Source organism: Coturnix japonica, chromosome 7 (genome assembly GCF_054131305.1).
Source record: "Coturnix japonica strain WE chromosome 7, WE-NBRP24, whole genome shotgun sequence".
NCBI lineage: Eukaryota > Metazoa > Chordata > Aves > Galliformes > Phasianidae > Coturnix > Coturnix japonica.
The window spans coordinates 18,186,206-18,196,368 of record NC_140669.1 but is presented as its reverse complement, the minus strand read 5'-3'; the positions used below and the strand labels follow the sequence as shown (position 1 = coordinate 18,196,368).

The 10,163-nt window shown below is 45.7% G+C and overlaps 1 protein-coding gene across 1 annotated transcript; it reads right to left on the bottom strand.

Moving 5' to 3' along the window:
• Positions 1-4,153: 4,153 nt before the first annotated feature.
• On the bottom strand, positions 4,154-9,847 carry LOC107316648 (uncharacterized). The gene is made up of 9 exons (XM_085553326.1): positions 9,433-9,847; positions 9,007-9,088; positions 8,767-8,855; positions 8,541-8,689; positions 7,750-7,837; positions 6,813-6,917; positions 5,632-6,625; positions 5,042-5,138; positions 4,154-4,467 (listed from the first exon to the last, which is right to left on the bottom strand). Exons 4-7 carry the CDS (start codon positions 8,648-8,650, stop codon positions 6,488-6,490), a joined length of 441 nt encoding a protein of 146 aa, XP_085409452.1. The 5' UTR covers positions 8,651-8,689; positions 8,767-8,855; positions 9,007-9,088; positions 9,433-9,847; the 3' UTR covers positions 4,154-4,467; positions 5,042-5,138; positions 5,632-6,487.
• Between the last annotated feature and the right edge of the window lie 316 nt (positions 9,848-10,163).

The window sequence follows — 10,163 nt, the reverse complement described above, 5'->3', positions numbered from 1 at the left end:
CACCCCTCTCCTGATGGAGCCCAGGATCCCATTTGCTTTCCGGGCTGCCAGAGCGCACTGCTGGCTCATGTTAAGTTTCTCATCTATCAGGACCCCTAGGTCTTTTTCAGCCGAGCTGCTCTCAAGGACAACTCCTCCCAGCCTGTACAGGTGCCTGGGGTTCTTCCGGCCCAAGTGCAAAACCTTGCACTTTGCCGTGTTGAACCTCATTAGGTTCACCCGAGCCCAGCTTTCCAGCCTGTCAAGGTCCCTCTGAATGGCATCTGTTCCCTCCACCGTATCGACTGCACCACTCAGCTTGGTGTCATCAGCAAACTTGCTGAGGGTGCACTCCATTCCCTCATCGATGTCATTAATAAAGATGTTAAAGAGCACCGGTCCCAAGACAGACCCTTGAGGGACACCGCTTGTTACCGGCCTCCACCTGGACATAGAGCCATTGACCACCACCCTCTGTCTGCGGTCTTTCAACCAATTGCTTATCCATCTAGTTGTCCACCCATCAAATCCACCTCCCTCCAATTTGGAGATGAGGATGTGATGGGGGACCATGCCAAAGGCCTTGCTCAGGTCCAGGTAAATGACATCGGTCGCCTTCCCTTCATCCACCAACGCCGTCACTCCATCATAGAAGGCCACAAGATTAGTTAAGCATGACCTTCCCCTGGTGAAGCCATGCTGGCTGTCTCGGATCACATGCTCATTCTTTATGTGATCAAGCATGTTGTCCAGGAGGATCTGTTCCATAATCTTCCCAGGCACAGAGGTGAGACTCACCGGCCTGTAGTTACCCGGGTCCCCCCTGCTCCCCTTCTTGTAAATGGGAGTGACGTGACCCTTCCTCCAATCATCCGGGACCTCACCTGACAGCCACGACTTCTCAAATATGATGGAGAGCGGCTCAGCAACCACCTCAGCCAGCTCCTTCAGGACCCTGGGATGCACGCCATCTGGCCCCATATACTTATATTCATTCAGTCTAAGGAGGCACTCTCGGACTTGCTCTACCCTTACAGTGGGGAGGGATTTACCTCCTTGGTCCCCACATAGAGGTATGGGGGTGCAAGACTTAGGGACGTGAAAAAGACTAGAATCCTGGCCACCAGTGAAGACCGAGGTGAAGAACTCATTCAGCACCTCAGCTTTCTCTTCATCTGTTGAAGCCATTTCTCCTTTTAAATTTACCAGAGTAGGTACGCCCATTTTGGCCTGTCTCTTCTGGCCAATGTACCTGTAGAAGGTTTTCTCATTGTTTTTCACGTCCCTCGCCAAGTTCAGTTCTGCCTGCGCCTTGGCTTTCCTGATCCCACGTCTGCAAGTTCAGACGGCATCCCTGTATTCTTCCCGGGTGACACAGCCTTGTTTCCAGAGCTTGTACACCCCTTTCTTCACCCTCAGTTCTCTTAGCAGGTCCTTGCTGAGCCAATGTGATTCTGTGATTCAGCACAGGTGAAGGCACCTGTGGGAAGGGAAGGAATGGAACCAGGCTCCTCCCCTCTTAACCCTCATTTAAGGGCTGACTGCCACAGAGGAAGGATCCCTCATAGTGTTCTTCTGCAAGCTTAGATCTTCAGAGATGGGTGAGCGTTCTTGTTTTTGTGTCATCATTTTCTCATTGTGCTAACCCCAGCACATTGACAAAGCTGAGATTTGAAACCTTGCTCTTTCCTTACTTTTTCTCCTTCTATCACTTTTTTTTGTCAAGTACTTACTTGCAAACTTATGAACCACTGAGAAAGGCTAAATTGGTTAAGGAAGTTTATAAGAACTCCTGTTGTCCTTGTGCTGTGTAATTTTATGTTTATCTTTTAAAATTAGAAAATCTCCTTGGTTTGACTTTTCATTGATTAGGTTAGGGGGGAGGAATTTATCTTCTCAGCTTGTTGACCTGAGTTGATGGACTCTGGATGTTGTTAACATGTGTGAGCATAGAAACTGAAAAAGAGTGGAGCTCCCTCACATGCCATGTGACAAGGGATAGATGCTTTATATAAGCAATGACAGAACAAAGGTCAGACTACTGAAATTGCTCACTGTTGAACGCTGTTAGTTGCTGACAAACTTAGGTGAAGTTTGGATTGGGACTTTTGTTTCTGAGCTGTCATAAAAAGTTGAAGAAAGCAAAACCTTTTTTCTCTTCACTAAAGGAGGAATGTGCTCATACAGCCATGCCTCCAACTAAAGTTATGGTGAGGGGAGTTAATACTGGCATTTGCAATGAAAGGTCTTACAGGGACCAGTGTGTGTGTTGGAAGCTCTCTTCTGAACACAGGCATCCAGGAAATACATGTCAAACCATTAGAGGGTTTTTTTTAAGCATTGTTAGGCTTTATAGCTGCAAACCATACTTCTTGTGCAGCCATTCTGGATATTAAAGGTAGGATACACACTGATTATGTTACGTTGCCAAAAATGTGAACTGTAAAATGACTTGGACTGTAGCAGTTAGAAACATGCAACTTTGGGTGGGAGAAAAGTCTTCACTCATAGCTATGAATTTATTACTAATTTAAGACAGATCTTATTTATTTTATTCGTCTATTAGAGAGATGAATCCCTTAAATTCAACTGTCTATTAGGTCCTAATTAACTAGTTGCTGTATCTTCTGTTTTTTAAAGATTTGGTCAAGCTTAACACTACTCTGATCCATCCTACTGTTAGAGAGAACACCTGTGTTACACAAGGGAGATGTAGCCACTTGTGATTTAGTTCCAAGTATGTGTTATCTCTTCAAATAGGTGAGGGGACCTGGAAACCTCATCCCATGTCAGAACAGAGCCCTCCCTAATTGTACCTGTTAAAAAAAAAAACAAACAAAACAGCCAACAGTTAAGACGTGACTCCATCCCATACCAAATATATAGAATATATTTGAGAATATATGTTAGAATATATGAGATCATGAGAGGCAGAGGCTGGAAGACAGACAGGAGTCAGAGTCCAACTGCTTCTTGCCAAAGGCAGTTCTCTTTATTATTTCTATAAGTTATCACAGCACAGGAGTCAACTATATATTCAGTAAGTTTACTGATTACAATAAATCTGGAGGAGCAGCAGCAGGCTGTTCAATTGCTGACAGTGTCAAGTTCAGTAAGAGCAAGCACCTGGGAGCAGCCCACACCAGCTATATAACACAGACAGGGATGAGACCAGAGAGCTGCCCTGCAGAAAGCAATCACAGTCGACAGTGAGTTAAACTGGAGGCAGCAGCATGCACCAGGCATCAAGTGGGGCCAACCATATCCCCCTCTGGGGACACATCAGGTCCAGTGCTACTAGCCAAGAAAAGGAAGGAACTGTCCCACTCCACAGCATTGTGGCCTCACACTGATTGCTGTATGCAGTTCTGGGAGGTACAGTCTAAAACAAAAGAGATAGAAAGGGCTCAGAAACCATTCAACATTCAGAGCTAGGTGGTGGGGGGTCCCTTCTGACATGGGATGCTGCGTCATCATGCAAACCAAACAAACAAAAAAAAAAATCACTGAGTTAATATATTAGTGTCTTCATGTACTTTTCCTTTTCTCTCTGTAGACACTCCTGTAGAAAAGAAGCCTCCATTCCATTTACCAGGAGGAGCAACACATCAGGCACCTGCCACCGTCATGTGGAACACGTGAGTAAAATAACCCAATAACTCTCTAAAATTGTTAAAGTCAAATGATTGGGAAAGTAACTCTAACTTGACTAACTCAAACTCCTTTTCCCATCCAGCACTGTCTACATGTTACATTTTAAAGTTGAATTATAGATCATAAATTAGAGATTATTTCAACTTATTTAGTATTAACTTTTTTAATATATACAATAATGAGTTTAGTGTTTATCTATAATTTATTTATTGCACCATTTATGGCAGCAGAATTATATCCTTTAATAGCTTCACTTTTAGTTAATTAATTGCAGGCTCCTACATAGAAAGACAATAAACTACACACAAATGTTTAACAGAGGCAGAACCCCAGCTGAAGACACTGACAAAAATAGTTTATGCTTTTTGATTTGTGTTCCATCTCAGTTTGGGACAGAGAGCCACAGGATCCAACAAATATGTGACATAAAGAGCACTGCTAAGAAGCACTAGCTCAGGTCACCTATAACTTTCTCTGTGAGCCCATCTTAATAAAGGAAAGCAGAAACAACACACCACACTTTTGCAGTAGAAAACTTGGAAAAATATGTTTTATTGATTCAAATGTCTTTTTCTTTCACAGTGCATGTAATGACAAACAGCCAACTGCCAAAGGGATTTTCCTCCCTTTTTGCATTCACCAAGATACATCACATCAGCAGCAAGGGAAACAAGGGCCCAAGCACAGGAACAAGCAGCATATCCTTTTGGTGGTAACTACAGATTTACAGTGTTTTAAGTCAGACAAAGGCAGGTATCCACTGCATCACTAAAACTGGAGTTGATGAGTCTACACATTCCATGTGTACCTGTGCACAATACAGAGCATTCACACCTGCAGTAGAAAAAGTCTTTTCAAAAAAGCCTATACGAGCCAATAGTTCTACAAGGAGACATATCACCCACTTCCCACCCTGCAGAAGCAAGTCAAGTTTCCAGTGCTTTGGGGGCATAAATTGAAGCAAGAACAAAATTGTATCTAAGAGATCTCCTATATTCTTGCTTAAGCAAAACTAAACTGATAAACTTCTCAAAGAGCAAGACCTAGCTTTTCACTGTTTTAATGTAGACATTTAAGTGTCTAAGTTGTGTGCCCAGTGATTCAATTGGGCACATCTTAGAGGAGACATGATTTTAAATACTGAATAAAACCTTAATGATGCAGAGCTTTCCACATTCATTTATATAAAAATATAGTTGCCTTTGAGACCTCTCACAAAAGGAGCTTTTGCAAGTATTTCCACGTTTTATTTTCCTGTTAGAATGATTACTACCCCTAAGAGGAGATAGCAGAAAAAAGAGCAGCTACTTTCCTTTCTCCATCTATTTAGCTAGTTACTTTTGTAAACCACCCATAGCATACATAGGACATATACAAAGACAGGCACATTTCAGTTCCAGACACTTACCCTAGCCCTTTTTATTACTGTACTGAATAAGCATCCTCTCATGTCAAGAGCTTCAAACAGACTTTTTCTGAGGCTTGAAGTAAGCTGTTGTTTTCTCCTTCAGGACACAGAACCCAGTTATCTCCTACCTCCAGAACCAAGGAGCTCAGTCACAAAGCAGCTGTCACCACACAGGAGGCACTGCAGGACCTAAGGGAGAGACCCTACACCAGGGAGATCTCTTCCCTGCCCCCCCCCTCCCCCCCCCCCCAACTCAGAGGGGGCCCCAAGTGGCCAAGCGAGGCCTCCTCACACACATCCACTCAGGGGGCCCCAATGATCAGGAGGGGCCCCCACGGCCAGTCAGGCCCCCCTCAGCCCTTCCCAGGGCTGCCAGAGGGGAAAAAAAAAAAAAAAAAAAAAAAAGAGACTGAGCTGCACCCACCCTCCTACCTAAAAAAAATATAATCCTTTTAGAGATAGTGCAAACCCAAGCCAAGAGCCCCGTTATAAAGGGATAAAAGCACAGACCACACTAAGTGTGAGCCATGCTTCCCCACCGACCCCCCCCAAACAAAACAGACAATCACCAAACCCCTAAAAAAAAAAACCTTAGTGAAAACCAAAGGCAATCACCAAACCTTTAAAACAAAACAAAACCTTAGCAACAAAAATCCTCAAACACTAAACAACACCCACCAAACCTCTTAAAAAAAAAAAAAAAGCCACTTACCATTGAAAAACCTCACAGACAACAATATTCAAACCTTCAAACAAACAAAAAAAAAAAAAAACACCAAAAAACACTTAGCACTGAAAAACATCAAACACTATACAACAATCACCAAACCTCTAAAAACAAAAAAAACTTAGCATAGAAAAACCTTAAGGACAACAATTTCCAAACCTCTGAAAAAAGAAAACAAAACACAAAACTTAGCAGTGCTCATCCTCAAAGACTGCACACCACCTCAGGACAAGAAACAGCACCAAGACCCCACAAAAATCACCAGACCTCTAACAACAACAACAAAAAATTTGCAGTACCAACTTCACCAAAACAAACCACCCCAAAAGAAGAACAACTGCCAGAGTCCTGAAGGCCACAATTCCCACTTCTCATTCAGGTAACTCCATTCCTCCAGGAGCAGACCTGCCACACAACTTGAGAGCTGAACTCAAGATAAACCCTCACAAAAAAAAAACAACCCCAACAGATCAGGAACAAAAGTGCACTATCTCTCATCACCGGGATCCACATTCCAGCCCTAAACCTGCAGGAAGAGCCCCATCACTCACCTCCTTCATCCCACCACCAATTAAACCACTCCCATACTCCAGCAGATCCTCACCCCTAAATGCTCTAATGTCACACTCACCATGCAGAGGCCACTGTGACTGCTGCATAAAAATTTCTCCTCACAAAGTCAATCACAGATGTCACCTTGCTGAGGAAGAAGGTGAGGTTCAATACATTTCAGGTCTCTCAGCAGAAGAGCAACTCCACCACTTGACCTGTCCATTAAGGCACATGCAATCCACAACACCATTGCAGTCTTGGAAGCTGATCCACCACATCTCCAAAATGGAAACAAGATCACACTCCTGAAGTTTAAAAAATAAAACAGGGTGAAGGAGAAAGGCAAAAACAAACCTGTCCCATCCCACTCACCTCCACCACTGGAAGTTGAAGGGGCTGAAGCACCCACAAAACCCTTCTCAGGCAGCTCAGCAGCAGACCTAAACAAGCCCCAAGAAAACAGAACACACCTAGTGACACTCAAACACTCACCACCTCGCTGGTTCTGGATGACAAGCTCTGCTGCAGCCTCCGCTCAGCCTGCAATAGGAGAATATGTTTCAGCAGCCCTTCACATTGCTTCTTATTCCCAGTGACCTGAAAAAAACAAAAAAAAAAAAAACTACAGACACATAAAGCAATAAAAACTAAGAATACACAAGCTGCAGGAGTCACTTCAGCCAAAGCTCTGAAACAAACTGCTTAATTCATTCCACAGTTCTGCAAATCCTAATGAAATTTCATCCCAAGTAACTCACCTTAACTTCTTCCCACAGTTTATGCAAATCTGTTTCAATTGAGTCTTGTCAACATACACAGCTGCCTTAATTATAGCACACACACCCCCCATTCCTCAGCAATCTAGGGATCAAGAGCAATTCTACCCCATAATGCCACTTGACTAAGAGGATGCCTCCTTCTGCAATCCCAGTATAGCATCCATAGTGGAGCATTCACCATATTCTCTCACATAGAGAATATGTTGATAATTGGTTTATTTAATTCACTTACTCCTAGCATAGGAGTAGTGTTCCTAGTATTCCTGGAGAAACAGCTGTTCCAGGGAAGAATGAAGTGTAGGGCACTAGATATCCTCCTACACAATGTCCCCTTCACTTCTTAGGAAAGGTCTTCCTTATTTGACCATCACCTCAGAGCTGCTGCCATCCAGACCCATACGACATTTTTCTCATCCCTTACAAAACCCAGTTTTAGATCAACAGTTGGAGCACTAGTCCTAGGGCCTCGAAATCACAGAGCTGGACTCCATCTCAAGGCAAAAGAAAATTCTGTGTCTGTTAGCATGCCCGTGCTACCATTCCTATTACATATTGTGACACTGAGGCCCAGCCAGAATTGTATGATGTATTTAGGTCCTTATTTCCACACCCCCTTACTGTCCCAGTTTTACCTGCACACCTATACCTACCTCCTGCTCCACCCCACAGAGTCTAAGTAGTGGAGGGGACTCCATACTGCAGGAGTTCCATTCTTCCATCTCTTGGAGAGGCTGTAGACTGTACAGATCAAACAGTAAGTGAGATTCAGGCTAGCCACTACTCCTTCAGTGAAACTGAATTGAGTGCTTTCATGCCAGGCTAAAGCAAGTTTTATATAATACATGCAAGCTATGAAACATATCCTAAATGTATTGCCTCTCAGTCATTCCTTCAATGGTCAAGTCTTCATAGTCCACCAGGGTTGAGACATCTAAACTCACATGTAGTGGACAGTTGCTCTTTTTCACCATCATTGCAGCATGGAATGTCAGTAAAACCAGGAGCCATCCTTACCACTCAGGCTCCAGTAGCGCTAAAATGAGAGGATTTTGACACAAACATAACCTTCTGATACAACGTTGTGTATAGATCCATCTAGGCTCCCGGCTGCAGTTCCCAGGACCCTCTTCTCAATCCCCCTTAACTGTCTCTGGAGGCTAACGACTTATGGTGTTAACACCCCTCCTACTTGGTCTGAAATCCCCTTTTGTGAAGAATGAGGTATTCCAAAACAAGCTTCAAAGGGGCTTAGTGCTTCTTTTACTCTGGGTTTTATTCTAATTCTTAGACAGGCTACAGCCCGGGGCCACAGTATACTCACCTCTTGTCCTACCTTAACGATTTGAAGCTCGATTAGATGGAGCATCTTTTCTACCTAGCCACTAGACTGTGGCCTATAAGGAGCACACAACTGCTAATCTGTCCCCAACAGGTTACTTACCTGTTTATACTACTCCAGCAACAAAATGAGGACCCCAATCTGAAGAGATCGTGGCAGGAACCCCAAATCTTGGAGTGATTTCTTGCATCAACACTTGCGTTACCTCCCATGCCTCATTATAGTGCTGCAAGTGAATGCCTCTGGCCACCCTGAAAAAGGTAGCAGTTAATACTAACATATCAGTACCCCCCCATTTTCTACGGAGTTGCAAAATAAATAAACAAACCTGCCATCTCCACCGAGAACATTTCCCTTCCCTATTTGTCCCAACGGGACCTCGAGGCCTGTTCTAGGATCATTATATCACTGTGTAACCTGTTTAACAGCAGGTTAATAAATCCCGAGCCACAATCTGTTGGCACAGGTATTTATTTCTACGTGGGAGCCCAGCGGCGGCATCCTGCCGACCCCGAAGAAACCGAAGCGGCCGAGAGGCAGCCCTACGTGAGCCCCACAAAGAACTTACTTCGCGACTCCCACTCGCTCACCGCCTCCGCCGTTTCACCAGCTCGGGATGATGAGAGGCTCTGCTGCAGCTTTCGCTCAGCCTGAAAAAAAAGTAGAAAATGTGTTTCGGCAGCCCTTTGTGCTGCTTCTTACACCCAGCAACGCCGAGGCTGGAGGAATACGGCCCCATCTCGCTCGCTCCTACCGATGAGACCGGGAGGAGCTGAAGCCCCCGCTAAAAAGCCACAGAAGGGCTGACGGCACCCCGGAACTGCGCTAGGACTCGGGGAGCCAAGCATCAGCCGCCTCCGAAAACGCGACGGCGGCCGGGCGGCGATGCGATACCGGCTCCGAGAAGCCGGGAAAGCCCGACGGAAGCCCCGCGCCGGTCCCCGAACGGAGCGACGGGAGAGCCCGGCGGCCGCCCCTACGGTCCCGTGGTTACCTGAACGCCTCACCGGTCGGGGCTGATCTTCACAGGGATACATCTCATCGCAGCCTGAAACAAAAGAACACAACAAACAGAGACCGCCACAAAGAATCTGAAGCGCTAGTTTTAAAAGCAACCTCTCGCGGCGCTTTTCAGCCCCAGCGGCGCAAAGACCGGACAACGCGGCAGATCCCGCTCCAGCTCCCGCAGGCAACGAATCCCAGGAGCCTTCTGATAGCTCCCAGCGGCCTCCGACGGAGCTTAAGAGGCGTCGGGGGCGGATTCACCCCGGGCTCCGAACGAGGCGCAGCTGGGCACGGGCGGCCGCGGCCCCGCGGCACCTGACAGTCGTTGCCTCGTTAGAGCCAGCCGGGCTCATTAGGGCCGGCCGGGGTACCTGACAGCTAGACACGTGGACTCTCGATCACAATTAGGGACTTAAACTGCACTTTCAGTGACAGTTTGTTACGCGCTTTTTCTCGCCTCATTGTGGGATTCACAAATAAATTCAATACCTGTGCCTAAGTCACACGGATCTCTTTGCATCTCACACGACATCCTCCTTCAGCTTGTGCAGATAGCCCCTCACTGAGAAGTGTGGAGGTCTGGGGTGGGTTCCCACTGGATGACAAGCCATCTACTTCATCCTAACCCAGAGCTGCAAACCAGTCCCCGCTGTTTGACTTTGGCGGACAGCAGTCCACCCCAACAATGCAGTGACAACGTAAGGAAGGGGTCCAGACTCA